The 16,088-nt window shown below is 37.2% G+C and overlaps 1 protein-coding gene across 4 annotated transcripts in view; it reads right to left on the reverse strand.

Annotated features, from left to right (window-relative positions):
• Nucleotides 1-16,088, reverse strand: part of zzef1 (zinc finger, ZZ-type with EF hand domain 1) — a 45,231-nt gene that overhangs the window by 27,250 nt on the left and 1,893 nt on the right. For 3 of the 4 annotated variants that reach the window (XM_084414522.1, XM_084414524.1, XM_084414525.1), the window contains exons 2-26: nucleotides 15,940-16,084; nucleotides 15,604-15,798; nucleotides 13,428-13,611; nucleotides 13,109-13,308; nucleotides 12,300-12,510; nucleotides 11,316-11,432; nucleotides 10,925-11,103; nucleotides 9,962-10,060; nucleotides 9,602-9,693; nucleotides 9,296-9,441; nucleotides 8,869-8,974; nucleotides 7,745-7,963; nucleotides 7,503-7,594; nucleotides 6,257-6,447; nucleotides 5,681-5,814; nucleotides 5,515-5,585; nucleotides 5,312-5,426; nucleotides 4,922-5,081; nucleotides 3,494-3,615; nucleotides 3,236-3,358; nucleotides 2,907-3,076; nucleotides 2,688-2,769; nucleotides 2,061-2,262; nucleotides 537-679; nucleotides 167-410 (exon numbers count right to left, since the gene is read on the reverse strand). In XM_084414522.1, the coding sequence (XP_084270648.1) occupies nucleotides 167-410; nucleotides 537-679; nucleotides 2,061-2,262; nucleotides 2,688-2,769; nucleotides 2,907-3,076; nucleotides 3,236-3,358; nucleotides 3,494-3,615; nucleotides 4,922-5,081; nucleotides 5,312-5,426; nucleotides 5,515-5,585; nucleotides 5,681-5,814; nucleotides 6,257-6,447; nucleotides 7,503-7,594; nucleotides 7,745-7,963; nucleotides 8,869-8,974; nucleotides 9,296-9,441; nucleotides 9,602-9,693; nucleotides 9,962-10,060; nucleotides 10,925-11,103; nucleotides 11,316-11,432; nucleotides 12,300-12,510; nucleotides 13,109-13,308; nucleotides 13,428-13,611; nucleotides 15,604-15,798; nucleotides 15,940-16,084 (3,742 nt within the window). The remainder of the gene's footprint in view (nucleotides 1-166; nucleotides 411-536; nucleotides 680-2,060; nucleotides 2,263-2,687; nucleotides 2,770-2,906; nucleotides 3,077-3,235; nucleotides 3,359-3,493; nucleotides 3,616-4,921; nucleotides 5,082-5,311; nucleotides 5,427-5,514; nucleotides 5,586-5,680; nucleotides 5,815-6,256; nucleotides 6,448-7,502; nucleotides 7,595-7,744; nucleotides 7,964-8,868; nucleotides 8,975-9,295; nucleotides 9,442-9,601; nucleotides 9,694-9,961; nucleotides 10,061-10,924; nucleotides 11,104-11,315; nucleotides 11,433-12,299; nucleotides 12,511-13,108; nucleotides 13,309-13,427; nucleotides 13,612-15,603; nucleotides 15,799-15,939; nucleotides 16,085-16,088) is intronic. The other variant, XM_084414523.1, reaches the window with a different exon arrangement.

Below are 16,088 nucleotides of genomic sequence, written 5' to 3' on the forward strand. Positions count from 1 at the left end.
ATAAACAATCTGGTCCCATCGATTTGAGAATTAATTCATGGAGTTTGTTCATAGTACATAGATTCAACAGTTTCACCAAGTAATGATTTAATGTCATGATGATGATTTCTCTGTAGTGTTTGCTCTCTTAAACCTGTTTAAAACTCTTAAAAATGTCTTTACTTACCAAAGCTCCTAAGACTGTGGTGAAGTGCTGGTGTGTGATACACCATGGCCGCCCAGGTGGCGTTCACTGCCTGGTCCACTTTTGAGCCCGCAGCAATCTCGTTCCTGAATGGCTGCTTCTTGCAGGTCATCAAAAGAGCCCTCATGAGCTCCGTCCTGCCATCAGAAGAATCCTGCAAAGGATCCCAGCGAGCAAACTCCTTCAGGAATTCCACCAAATCATCTCCACAAGGAGCTGGCTCTTCCTGTCAAACAAAATTGCACAAGACGCACAAATGTAATTAGACTTTTTTCGGACTGAAACACACAGACACACACACACACACACACACACACACACACACATACAGTAATATTCCTAGTACCCTCACCTGGTCGGTGTCTGGGCTGGCCTGTGCTAACGTTTTTTCTGCGGGAAGCCCACTCAATCCTTGTCTGAACACAGGCTTCCATAGAGGACAGGACAGGACATGGTTCATCAAGCCTGCAGGTAACTCCTTCACACCACGGATTTCTTCAAGAGGAAGATAGACATGACAAACACCATAAGTCAGTGTGTTTTCACACTTCCTCAACTATATGCAATTTATATTTTGACAGTCTAAAAGGTTAGTTCACCCAAAAAGGAAAACATTTTCATCATTTACTCACCCTCATGACGTTCCAAACCTGTAAGACTTTCGCTAATTTTCAGAACACAAATGAAGATATTTTTAATGAAATCTGAGAGATTGCTGTCCCTCCATTGACAGTCTATGAAAATATCACTTTGATGCTTCAAAAAGTTCATAAAGAGATCAGAAAATAAACCGCTCAGTTCATATGGATTAGTTTTACGAAGAGACTCGATCGCTTTAAATGATGAACAGATTGAATTTAGGCTTTTATTCACATATAAACAGAACACTGATCAGCGAACATTAACAGAAGCTCAACCAAACCTGCTTTGACACGCAAGAACAAACCTCAGTGGTTCTTGCGGAAGCTTAAATGTGCCGCATAACACACAAGAATGAATCTCATTGGTTCTCGTACGTCAAGAGAACATGCTTGAGCTTCCCTTTACCATAAGTGATGTTTGAGTTGATGAATTTTTATATGTGAATAAAAGCCTAAATTCAATCTGTTCATCGTATAAACCGATCAAAACCGCTCATTTCATATGGATTAGTTTTATGATCTCTTAATGAACTTTTTGAAGCGTAAAAGTGGTAGTTGCGTAGACTTTCAATGGAGGGAAAGAAATCTCTCAGATTTCACTAAAATATCTTCATTTGTGATTTGAAGATGAACGAAAGTCTTACAGGTTTGGAACGACATGAGGGTGAGTAATTAATGAAAGAATTTTCATTTTGGGGTGAACTAACCCTTTAAACATTTGAAACCTTTTTTGAATTAAAAGTAGATCCGTCCACCAACTTTTAATGTAAGAGCAGGTGCGGTCATTTGAAATTTGAATATGTAAGGCTTCCTCTGTCATTCACTTCCAGTTATTTTAGCTGAACAAAATCTGTGATCTGTGAGCGTCTGTGATGCTCCTATATATTGCAAACTGGCATTTGTTATAACCGTGTTTTATCATATATTATGATCAAACACACTGCTTTCTTCTTCAAATAGTTTGATCAGTTACTGCACTTTGTTATACTTCTAGTTATTTATCAATAGCAGCTAATGAACCGGAAGTCTCACACATTCACAGAAAATCGCTTACATCCACATTGCAAAATAAGGTGGATATACATTTACAATTATTTTTATACAGCTTTAATTTACAATTTATTATTTGAAGGAGAATACATTTAAGTGGAATAGAGTTTTTGGAATAAATACAGAGAATAAATTAAACAGAGAAATAATCAACTGATTAATCGATTTTCAGTGTGTTCTCTCACCGTAAGGTGATTTCAAAGCCATGGTGCGGGAGGCCAGACGTCCCATCAGCTTGGACACGAGGAGCTGCAGGTCTGAGGTCCAGGACACAGTGACGTCTGGCAGGCCGTACGCCGTCACTGTGAACTTGTAACCCCATTCGTTATTACTGCTGTCTGAATGAAACAGAAACTGCAGCTGGGGACCCGCTTTAAATGTCACTTTCTGAAAAAAAAAAAAAAAAAAAGTTATTTATTATACATAACTTTTTTTTTTCTCCAAGACACCAGACCAGACTAAATAAAAAAAATTTGGAATTATGTACAAGCACGGGGCAAAAGTAATTGCATTCATTTTTAACGCTATGAATTGAATTGCATTCATTTTAAACAGAATGCCTGCATATGGAAATTGTCTATAACTGTCTATTCCTGCTTGTATTTTTCCTTATTAAATGTTTTGAGGAAGTTCATTTTCTTGCAAGACATTGTATTTTAGAATTATAATGGTTTGGATCCAATTTGGATATTGTTTAATTTGTGTGTTTTTTTCTCAATAATTATAATAATTTGGATTATGGATGTTTCATACACAATTAACACATTCAGTTGACAACCCTAGTTAAATTGCTCCAATAAAAGTTGTTGTACCTTTGGCCATTTCTCCGTTCCGACCTTCATATCATATCGCACTTTCCCTCCCCTAGCATCAGTGAATTCCAGATAGTCATACCTAAAAAAACACATCTCAATCAGTTTGAATATAAAGCATACTTAAGAGCCACAAGGGGTCTGTAACAGGAAAATTAGTGTTTGATTCCTGTCATCACCAGAAGGTGGCAGTTGAGTTGTAGCATAAGCCTTTCACACCTTTTCTCTGTTTCACAGCGTTCATCAAACTCCACCTCGAAGGATGTGGCACCAGGACAGACAAAGATGGTGGTCTCATGCCTGCTGTTCTCATAGTTATGAGGCGACTCCATTTGCCACGTCCTTAAAACAACAGGCTGCTGTGTCTGTTGACAGCCCTCCATATCTACCTACAAACACAAAGGGATAAAAAAGAAATCTGATAAACATTCTTATTAATTATCATTCATGGTTTTTAAATGGCAAGTGAAAAAAGTCAAATACTCAGTTATTTTTATTTATTTTTCTTTTTATTCAATTTATTTCTTTAAGACACACAGTGAACTGACCTTAGAGAAGATGTCCTCTGTGTCACTAGACAGCTTCTTGAGCATGTCTGCCAGAGGGTAGAATCTTTTGAGCAACACACAGTGAGGAATATTCAAAGCGCACAGCTCCAGCAGGAAGATGGTCTACAACAGGACACAGTACACAATTTTATATACATACAAGCAGAAGCATAATATATACACATGTATACAGAAACATAAATAACTAAATAATGAAATAAAGATATATATATATATATATATATATAGGTGTGCTACCAGCTGTCTTGCTGCCATGGCAAGGATAGATCCACTGAGTTTCTCCATGATGTCAGCTCCAGAGAAACGCTTAATAAGAGGACTCAGTATGTCTTTGGTACCTGACAGGAACTGTTCCACATCTAAGAAAAACAACATAGATGTATTCACATTATGACAGACCACTGCAAATAAATCACAACTGTTCAAAAGTCTGTACTATTTTTATTTAAGAAAAGGCTGGATTTATCTGATCAAAATAAAATAACTAAATAAAAATAACTGTTTTAATATCATTTAATTTTAATATATTTAAGATGTAATTTATTCCTGCGATGGCAAAGCTGAATTTATCAGGCATTATGCCAGCCTTCAGTGTCAAATGATCCTTCAGAAATCATTCTAACAATGAGTTCTCATTATTAACAATGATGTGCTGCTCAATATTTTTGTGGAAATTGTAATATTGTTTTTTCAGAATTGTTTGATGAATAGAAAGTTTAAAAAATATATATTTATAAATGTATTTAATAAGACATTATAAATGTCTTTAATGTATCTTTTGATGAATTGAAGGTGTCCTTAATGAATAAAATCTTACTGCAAAAAAAACACTCGATCTTGACTGAATAACTTTTATAACTTTGAATGAATGAATGAATGAGGCATTTTTTTTGAATGAGGCATTTATATAGCACTTTCATATGTACTACTGTACACCCAAAGCGCTTTGCAATCATATCAGGGAATCTTTAATAAGGATTCATCTATATTTAATTTATACAGTGAAGAATATGCAGTGTTATTTTACATTTGATTACTTTATTCAACTTCTGTACATAATCTACCTAATCTGTATCTAACTACTGTTAGATCTACCTGAAAAACACTGTTTATTTAATTTGCATCTTTGTTCTGTTGTATATTTGTGCTATTGCTTGTTGATTATTTGTTCTTATTTTATTACAGACTGTTTACTTGATTTAATAGTGTTTAAAATGTATATTTTATATTATATTTATGTCAAATTTCTTTCAGTTGCATTGTTCTTGCATTCCATGTAAAAAGTCTACTAATGAGTAATATAAAAAAATACTAGCAAATGGCGACTTAAGCTTCAGTTTCCGAATAGGGTTGACTACATCATTATAGAGATGGCAAAACTCTTTGGAGTACAGACTGTGGGATCAAAAGTGATCTCTGAAAATCCAAGAATAAAAATCTAAAATTCAAAACGAAATCTCAAGATTTTGGCTCCTTGAAATGTTCTCATGATCGAACTTTTCAATTGTTATGCTGATAATACAACGTGTAATGAAAAAGGCATTAAAATATTAATATTTTAGTACAATAGAAGCATTTCCACCAGTGGTCTCAGACTTCTGGAACCCACTGTATTTTGAAGGGCTCTTGGCGAGCAGACTGGAGAACCAAGAAAATCACACTAACATTTAAGCAGAATTTCCCTGGCCAGATCAGCAGAGGTGGCCGTTCCTCCTTTAAGCTGCAGGAAACACCAGGACAGCAGGCTTCCCTGTAGAGCCCAGAACAGAGACAGCAGGACCCTCCAAATGGACCCTCCTTTGAAGTCCAACATCAACACCTCACACTGAAAAAAAAGAGAGGGACATTCTTACATGGATAAACATCACATTACTCTTTACAAAGCTACTAGACAAGGGAAACCTATTAGCGAGCTGTAATACAATGCATTACAATGCGAGGTGTCAGCTAACAGACGTTAATGCACAATGTAAACATCTAAACACGTGTCAGCTATTTGCAGGAGATTTTATGTGAGCAGAGGTGAATAGACGAGGTTGGCAGCTGTCAACATGCCTCTCTAGTGGCCACAATGAGAAGTGTGTCCATGACGGTCAGGATAGGTGAGATGTCAAAGTCAGAAGGGGCTCCTTTAGGGGGCAGCATAAGGAGACCTTTCGGGTCATGATCACTGCGAACATATGTGTGAGCAGGAAATTAAGTTATACAGTTTACAGGACAGGACTGGGAGTACAAGTTTAAAGGGAGGTGTTTCATACCTGAAATAACTGCAGAGAGACTCGAATGTCAGTTTTACAGACTCCGGTTGATTTTCCTCAGTTATGTTTTGCTGAGAAAAGCAGCAAAAAAAAAAAGAAGATTGTCCATATAAAAGCAATTCAGTAACAATATTCAGCCAAGGCAAGTACACTCTTGCAGTCTTACCATCAAGAGGAAGAGTTTGTCCCTCCGGCTCTGTTTGTCAGGGTAGAAGATGGCGGCTCCATTGAGAATGGCTTTCACAGCTTCTTTCCTCAGAGCTTTATCCACTGCAGTCTCTCCTTCAGGCCCATCCACCACTGCATAGCGCAAAAACTATGGGTTACTCTCTTAACCGCCAATCAAAACACAATGGCAACACTACATGGCTTTTACGCAAATGTTTTAAAGACGTAACTCCTTAGTTTTCAGCTATCAATTTTAACTGATATTATTTGGAAAGTTGATAATATACTACCTGTTAAAAAGTAGTGTTAGTAAGTTTTCTTTGTTCTATTAATACTTTTATCCAGCAAGGATGCATTCATTTGATCAAAAGTGACTGTAAAGACTTTTATAATGTTACAGAAGATTTCAATTATTTCAAATAAATGCTGTTCTTCAGATCTTTCGATTCATCAAAGAATCTTGAAAAGAATTCTCATGATTTCCACAAAAATATTAAGCAGTTTTCAACACTGACAATTAACAGGAAATGTTTCTTGAGCCATTGAGTCATACAGAGCAGTATGTGAGTCTCACCTTGACACAAGTGACTGTAGAGCTCTCCGACAGCTTCTGCAGGGTCCACATCTGCGCTGGCTGATGCTGATGCTGATGCTGATGCTGAGACGTCTGTCGGCTGGGACTCTGTCAGGCTAGGCAGCATTGGGAAACAGTTCTGGAGCAGCTGAAGCAGGAGAACTCGTGTCTTTACAGCCTCTTCTCCCTCACTGAGTGTACAGACACACACACAACAGAGAAACACATTAACACAGACAAAAACTGATCAGTCAGCTCATTTCCTAAAAGCGAAAACATCATGAAAAACACAAGTTTGTCCATAAATGATCCATGCACATTCCTTTTAGTCCTCAAAAATATTAAGCACTACAGCTGTTTTCAACATTGAGTATAATAAGAAATGTTTCTTGAGCACCAAATCAACATATCAGAATGATTTCTCAAGGATCACGCTGAAGATTTAGCTATGCCATCACAGGAATAAATTACATTTGAAATTTTACAATAGTCAAGGCCACATTACTCTCATCTCAATGCCTTGTGGCTAGTCTGTATTATTAAAAAAAAGGTTTATAATTTGCATTCTATTTTTGCCTTCATTAGGTCATTTTAAAAGATGTTTAAAATAATTTTACATGAAGTAGACTGTTGAAATTGAATGTCAAGTGGACTTGTGTAAACATCTGTAGAAAGAGTCACATGAGCCGCGTTTGCACCGCAGGAACTTTCCCCAGGAACTAGGAACTTTGGGGTGGTACTCGGTGTGTATCGACCGCAGGAACCAGGGTCTAAATGAAGTTCCGGGTAAAAATTCAGGAAAAGTACTTTTTCAAAGTTCAGGAACTTTAAGCGGTGGGACTTGGGCGCTGAACATGCTGATTGGTTGAGTTCACGCAGCATTTTAATTGGTTGACTCAACGCAGGATTTTATTTCAAAGCTTAAATTCAGAGGATGAAATCCAGCGGGAACTGGAAAGGAGTGTGCCGCCCTATGTCACCAAACTGATTTGCCTAATATAATATAATGTACACGGTACTTTAGACCGCGATGGAAACGCAGACAGCAACAGGTCTGGGGGGAAAAAAATTCCTGGGAAAAATTGTTCCGGGTAATTTCGGTGGAAACGCGGCTATGATCAATGTCACAAATGTACTTTTCTGATTAGTGGCCTAGAAATAGTGCACCATTTTTTTTTTATGTCATACTGCAAAATAATCCATGCACATAAATATACACAAACATTCATATTACAGCTTTACTCACATGGATCTGAGTTTGCGGTAAAAGTCCCAGAACAGCAGCAGGTTGAGGTCACTTAAGTCCAGCAGAGACTTCTGCTTGGACAGAGACACATCCTGTAACATAGGCTCAGGGTTTATACAGCTCTCTTTAAAGATTTATGCACAAAAAAAATGCATTATGAATTTCAGTTGTGAGTTGTGTTTAAATAAATCAGGTCAAAGTCATGGTGAGACCCCTTGCAAGAGGACATTTGGTGGGTGTACCATATCTCTGGTGAGCTGCTGGATGAAATAAAGGGTTTTCTTCATGAGAGTGAGACCCGTGACCAGGCCTGAGACGCTCCCCTCGGCCTGAGCACTCAGATCCTCCACATCCTCTATCCGCTCAGAGTCTGGACACAAATAACCACTGAAACTCATCTGCTGAACCCCCAACCGGTCTGCTGTGTCCTGCCTAGCACACAGGAACTTCACCATCAGAAACTACAGGCAGAGACAGAGAAAGTTTAGGTTAATCAAGTGTGTGTTGTCTTATGCATATAAATTCAGATTTTTGAGTTTCCATATAGCAACCACTCAAAGATGTTTTGAATTAAAATTAAGATCAAATCATTTGTGACATAATGACATTCAGAACATCATTTCGACTCGCCTTTCAATTCTTACAGTAAATATATACTTCCAATCGGAATAAAACAGACAAGCACTGCAGAGAATGAAAAAAAGTACTGAAAAAGAAATCGTAGGCGTGAATGAGAAGTCGGCATTTCTAAACACGTTACTGATCTTATTGTGAATGATTCATTCATGCATGTTTAAAAAAAAATGTTGACCTCATCATTTTTAATCAATGTCATAATTCGGTTTTCCAGTAAAATAACAGACTTCTCTCTCGTGACGTATGCCAGACCCCAATCTTTAGTCTGCTTAAACCTTTCTTACAATCGACTGCAAGCTTACATTAAGATTAGTTGATTTCAAAGCCTCTAATGTTGTCCAAGTCATTCATTCTAAGATGGGAGTACCTCAGTAGGTGGATGAAAGGCCAATGTTTTGGACATACAGAAATTCCTGCAAGTTTAGTTTGCTTTGCACATTTGTCTCACTTGTATTTATAATATCTTTGCACTTTTGGTGTGAAAGCTACTGAGTTACTTTGCCAAGATAGCAAAGTTAAAAGACTGTTTTAACAGTCTGTATTTTATTGTTTACAGTCCATTTTAAGGGTTTTATCATAACCATGATTTTTGCTTAAGAAAAAAAACTACAACAAAAAAAAACAACAACAACAGAAAGTCACAATTAAGAAAATGTTCAAACTGCGGTACCCATTTCGGTGTATTTGTTAAAAATAAGTAAAAGACAGAAAGACAGGCAGCAAGTCATACTTTTGACACTCTGCATTGTTGCAGCTTGATCTCCACGTCGTTCCAGTCCTCCTCCACCTCAAACCAGCCAATGGGCTCCTCCTCACTGGTTTCTAGTGTCCTTGTGCTGAAGTGTATGTGTTTGTGTGTGAACGTGACAGTGTGTGGGGGGTACAGAGGCAGATAACAGTGAGAGGTCAATTGACTGACAAAAACATTCTCACTAAATTTACAGCCATCTTGGCCGTGTGCACACATGCAAAGACCAAAATACACTCAAATGCACTGGGCAAGACAACACATTCTCACACACACTCCTAAACAAGCACCATTTAAAGTTCACGTTATCAGCATTTGCTGTCTCTTATGAGCAACAATGTTATGCAAATTAGTTCCATAAAAAATAAATCGACAGCTAAGCACGTTACAGACTAAGAATGTGACATACCTGTCTTGGACAAATTCTTTATAGTCTTTGTGGTCCCAGCTATCATACTTTTTGAATCTTTTGAAATGTTTATCGGCATCAAATGGCTCGCTGTCATTGTAGGCAAACAACAAGCCACATTTAGCACCAATGGCTCCTTTACGCACCTGAGGTGGAAGAACACAGCAGTGCTTTAAAACTAGGATGAGCAGATCAAATCAGTTTGTGCTTTCCAACTGAACAACCATACAAGCAGAACATATTCTAATTTCATGTTTATGTAGTATAAAACACAAAAGTTCAAGTGTGTACTGAAGCTTCTCTCACTTTGATCTTGATCTGTGTGACCTGGAAGCAGCTCTGGTTTTCAGTGGACAGAATCACACTGGCTTTCCTCTTTCCATTCTCTGTCAGAAAACCTGCAGTTTCAAATGAAACATCTACATTAAAGTCTCAACTTTTACTTTGTTTCTAAGCAAAACAGATGATGTGAATAAAACAGAGCAGCTCAAATCATATTCATTTTCTCCACAGAGAAAGTTTAGTGGCAACGTTTGCTTTTAAAGTTTCAAAAGACGTCCCTATCCATCCCAGTACTCTGGTGATTTATCTGTGAAGTACTTGACCACTTCTCCACACAAATTTTAAAACCAGGATCATTTGGAATGTTATAAATGGTTTGCGTACCATCTCCAGAGTTGGGCTCCGTCAGCATGTTTTCGGGGCCAGACTTCTCTTCTTTACTCTTCACATCACATGCCTGCAGATGGAGCTGGAGGGGTTTACCTACACACACACATACACACAGACACACACACACAGGTTTACATGCATTACAACGCTGTGTCTTTCAATGCTGAAAGTGAAATTTTGTGCAGTTATGACTAATCTCTTCTCATCAATATTAGATAGTTATAATACAGCTATGTGGAGCTGCAAATGAAAATTTTGCAAAGCAATTTGGAACTAAAGTCAGGAAAACAAACAAACAAAATAAATGTATTTGCTCTACGGCAGTGGTTTTCAACTTGGGTTGAAAGGGGCTTCTAGGGGGTCCATGGGAAAATTAAGAGAAAAAAATATATTTTAGAAAATTTGTTTTACTAATAATGAAAAAATTCAATTTAAGCAAAATTGTTAATGTTATGAACTAAAATCACAACTATTAAAAACGGTTTTCATTAACTGAAAGAAAGCTGAAATAAAATAAAATAAAATATAAATATTAGTTGAAAAAAGTAATGTTTATAAATATTAGATACAAATTAGAAGTGTGGTGGAGTGGCACCTGCAATATAATAAGTTTAAGTCGAAGTACTAAAATGACTAAAACAAAAATGAAAATAAAAGCTAAATAGAAAAACAAACCGTAAAAAAAAAAAATATGACAAAAGCACATAATATTACTCAAACTTAAATTAAAATGTAAACTAAACACATAAAAATAAAAGCTAATTTAAAATATGAATAAATACCATAATAGTATATAAATGATACTATAAATGAAACCCTGAAAAAAATAAGTGTTCTTCTCTCATGTCTTGCAGTGCACATTCATAAATAGTTATGGGGATTGGGGATCATCATATGTAGAAGTTCATCTGATCAAAGTATTAAAAATCCTTTGTCTATGGAACTAACGTCCATTACCGTTGCGGTAGAGAAGTCTTAACCGGACCGACGCCATAGAGGCCAGCAGTGAGGAAGCTCTGTATTCTGAGTCCAGATGCTCACAGATACCAGACAGAGAGATGAGGACTTTAGCCACGCTGCCTCGAGCCAGAGCGAACGCTAACAGAGTCAGCTCAGCCTCAGGAGACACACAGCAGCTAGAGAGAGGTGGGACGGTTAAAAGCAAAGCACTTTCTCAGCAGAGAATGGCAGTGTCAAATTACATTCAGATGAAACAGCTGTAATTATTCACTGAGAGAAAAGAGCTGATTCGTATTGTATAAAAAAACGAAAGGGGTTTTGCATTGTTTTGACCTCTTAATAATACATTTAAACGTGCTGAGTCGAGTTTGTACAGCTTGATTCTTACTCTGCTATGCGCAGTAAAAAGCTGTCCACCTCTTCCAGAATGTTCGCAGAGAAGAATTTGGGGAACTCCGTTGAAGACGGTGTTAAGGACAGGGGTGGCATGTGCTGTAAGGCTTTCCTGGAGAACAAAAAGTGTAAAAAAACACAGTGAAATTAATTGTTCTGAACAAATGATGGGATTTATCAGAACAAAACCTTACTACCATTCAAAAGCTTGGGGTGAGTAAAAATAATTGTATGTTATTGAAAGCCTCTTATACTTAACAAGGCTGCATTTATTTAATCAATTAAAAAACATCAAGAAACATCTCTTCAATGTTAATATCAATGTTTATGATGTTATAAAATGGTTGTGCTTCTTAATATTTTCACAGATACCATGATATATTTTTTAAAGATTCTCTGATGAATATAAATTGTAAAATAACAGCATTTTATTTGAAATAGATTTTTTTTTTGTAACATTATAAATGTCTTTACTGTCACTTTTGATCAAATTAATGCAACATTGCTGAATAAAAGTATATCGTTTTTTCAAAAGAGAAACCTTTGAATGGTTACGGTAGTGTAAATGTCTCCAAAATTATGATTGTCAATTTTAAAATTAAAATGCATTAGGCAAAGTAGAGGACGAAACATTAAGCTCCCATCTAGGACACTATGGCCTGGTTTCACAGACTGGGTTCAGATTAAGCCAGGATTAGGCCTTAGTTCAATTAGAACATTTAAGTAACTTTCATAAATATGCCTCATAAACATTACTGGTGTGCATCTTGAGACAAAACAGTGGCACTGACATATAGTGCAAGTTGTTTTCAGTTAAAACAGCTCAAACATACATTTTAGTATAGGCTTAATCCTTGTCTGTGAAACCAGGGTATGTAAATCAAAAAAATGATTCACTAAGCAATGTAAATTGTATAGTGCTATCACTACTGAACTTTCGTGGGAAGCAAAATTCAATAGTAATTTTTTTTTTACTCACTGTGTGCTCTGTAGGACTGTCTGCGCAAGCACAGGGTTGGTTTCCATGGAAGCGGTGACCAGAGACGTGAGGAGAGACAGATACCATATAGCCGAGGCGTCAGATACTGAAACCTCTTTGCTCTTGGTGATCTGGTAGCCCATTGTCTTCAGACCATGAATACGCGTGTCACAGCCATCGCTAAGGCAGCGCTTAATGTTAATCTGAATATCTGAGAGACAAAAGGAAGATCTGTGTAAGTTTGCAAGGGAGTTCTGACTTCTAATATTCATGTGGATAGAATTATAGTATTTACTTGAAATACACACAAATACAGTCACTCTTTACATTCCACTCACAATATGCAAATTCAAAATACATACACACTAGTGTGCAAAAGCTTGGGGTCAGTAAGATTTTTTTGAAAGAAAAAGAATGCATTAAATTGATCAAAAGTGACATTTATAATGTTACAAAAGATTTATATTTCAAATAAATGCTGTTCTTTTGAACTTTCTATTCATTAAAGAATCCTGAAAAACTGCATTACCGTTTCTACAAAGATCATCAAAGTTCTCAACATTGATAACAATAAGAAATGTTTCTTGATTTCACCAAATCAGCATATCTAAATGATTTCTGAAGGATCATGTGACACCGAAGACCGGAGTAAATTGTAATACTATTTCACAATATTACATTTTTTTTAATCAAATGAATGCAGCCTTTGTGAGCATAAGAGACTTTTTTCAAAAACCCCAAACATTTGAACAATAGTGTCCCACTTTAAATTTCAAACAAAACACTGTGCTATTCAAGCGTGTGCTCACAGGGATAGCTGATGTTGGCATTTTCTAGCAGTGGTACATATCCCGTGACGTTACTGGGGATCCTCACATCCCTGATCTCCTGCATGGAACGCCGGCTCTTCCCTACAGCTACCGACACAAGCTGTGGCATGTAGCTGTGGTCATTAGACGCAACCGCAATGGCCAACCGTCTCAAAACTATGTCTGGCTTCATTTTTAACCTGTGAAAGAGATGAGTCAAAGGAAGTGGTCACATCTAACTAGATATTTAGCAAAGATAACGGAATTTGTGACATTATTTTAACTGCATGTAGATGCACCAATGAAATAAGCAGCTTGCCTTATCCAGTGTGAGCGAGCGCTGCCGTCCGACTGCCAGAAAGACACCGTCTCACCGTTGGTCAGCTTGTTGATATCTGCACTATTGGACGAGGCCTCGATGAAGCTGTAGCACTGGGTGACCACTTTGAACTTATCCATATCTGGGTCATGATTGAGCTCCGCTCTGCACTGGATGTCCAGATCTGAAAGGAGATTCATCAGAATATGAAGATGAAGGCCAAAGGAGGAGATGGAAGAAAATGTTCTCATATTTTATCCACAGTAAATTTCACCACTAGCAGCACAAAATGAAAATTGTTAAATTCATGTTTTGTTTTCAACAGAATGCAGCAGTAATGAGTCCTAAAACCTGCAAATGAGTTTAGCATATTTGCCCTTGTGGTTCCATTTTCAAGTCAATGGGTTTTTGGTTAAATGACTGAAATAAGGACTGTGGTTAACACATACAGTATTTACATGTTTTATTCTTCAACATAAAATCAGTAATACCTGATTTGAGAAAAAAAGATTTTTACGTCTTGACGAGATTATTTGACGAGATTATTATACGATTATTTTTGTGACAATACATTCTCTTAACCCAGTTTATTGTTCATTGACTACTATTAGTATGCCATTGATGGTTTATCTCCCCCAAAAGTGTAAACATTGAGAGTGATCTGCTCAGATCTGTCAATCTCTTTCCAGCTCAACCAATAGCATGAGTTTGGGGCGTGGCTACTGTAGCAGGCTGAGCCAGAGGGTGTTTAGCCGGTGTGGGATCCATGGCTGATGTTTTACATGGGAAAAGACTTTAAGCTTTGGGTACAAAAGTGCAAGCCAAAATGTATTACATTTAGACCTTCAAAGCAAAAGGGGCATTGCAAAATAACTTGCTACTTTTGACGCTGAAAATATGTTTTAATTTTTGTAATTGCCACTTGTGTCGCAGAAACTACATACTTCATCTTTAAACATCACGCCGAACAGAAAATCTCATCTACAGATTAATTCATTTTTACAGTTTCGTTGTTTATACTCGTGCTCTTGCAAACTATTCTACCTTTCCAACTAGTACATTTTAAATAATGATTTAAACTGAAAGAGTTGTCAGAAGCTTAGTGGTGGTGATGTTGAAGTCATAGTAGTTTGTTATTATAACTTCTGGTGAACCTATAGGCTTTAAACTTCATAAATGTTGTGTTCACTCTACGGATGTCAATTTACACAAATTCCCATGATCGATCGTTGTTTAAATTAACAATCCATGAATTGATTAATTGTTAGCCTTAATACTGCAATATGCATCTACTGCAGTGGCATATAGCCAACCGCATGACAGGGTCTGCAAATCCTGCTCAAAACGCCATGTTCCTCGCCAAATGAATGAGAAGGGTTTTAGTCTAAATTAAGGGCTAGTAAGATTATAAAATGAGTCAATGTGATTGATCATTTAATTTGATTATTTAATAATCAAATATAACAACGTGTCACCAACGCCGCCTCAGATGCGTGCTATTCAGAATGTGTAACTCATGTTAACACGGCAACTAAACCCAAATAATTTATTCAAATAGTGTTCTCATTAAAATGTTATGTAACATGACAGTCCCAATCATATTAGTCGTGCACTGCTGTTTGAGCTGCGCATGCTAAAGCTGAAGCGCTAAATGAACACAGGGAAACTGAAGAGCATTGATAGCGGGTTATTTAACTCAACAAAACACATCCTATATGAGATTAATCAGATATACTGTATACGAAATAAACATGATATTACAAATTATATCTGCACAAAATTACACGAATGCACAAGCTAACTTGAACTAAGCTACGTGCTAGTGTGTAACTCCGGTTGTGAAACTCCTGTTTCGCGGTTGAGCGTGCGTGCGCATTGCCTTGCTTAATTGACGATCGATAAGTTTTATCGTTTAAATTATAATCGACAATTAATCGATTGTCGATTAATTGTTAGCATCCCTAGTTCACTCATTTGTGAAGATTATCTTGATGAACAAAATGTGCAAGAATATTAAACCATTGTTGGTCACAGAGCTTATTTTCTGCAATAATCCACAAACCAATGGAAATTCCTATTGGCTTTTGTTGAATAATTTTGTATTCAAAGAATCTTTAAAAAAGATTTCATTGCATCTGTGAATTGGCCTATAGCCCACCCCCCATTTGCCATTCACCTTTCTCCTTCTGCAGCAGGTATTCCAGGAAGTCTTGCAGTACAGATGACCTCATGGTGCAGATGCTGTTGTAGCCTTCCAGCACAGGGAATGGGATGGCACTGCTGGGGATGCGATTCCGGTGCAAGAATTTTAGAATTTTGGAGGCATGCGCTTTGAGGCGGTCCTTGGACTTGGAGAAGATATCCACAAATCCTGAATAAGCATGAAGGGTAAAAGAGGAACACATCTGGGTCAAACACTGACAGTCATTTGCATAATCACCCGGAATGGTCAACTATGGACATCTGTGCTCCTGTCGCCATAGCATTCAAATAAATATGCCTGCTTCCACACCTGGTGTCAAAGAGCACGCCTGAAGTTGCCTGATCACATGACTGAGTTCTCCCTTAAGATTGGCTCCATTGGAGTTCTTCAGTGCCATGAGCATGTTCTCCACATCAATAATCCCGTCACCCTCAGCATCAAACTGACCAAAGGCCTAA

Source organism: Rutilus rutilus (genome assembly GCF_951802725.1).
Source record: "Rutilus rutilus genome assembly, chromosome: 7".
Lineage (NCBI taxonomy): Eukaryota > Metazoa > Chordata > Actinopteri > Cypriniformes > Leuciscidae > Rutilus > Rutilus rutilus.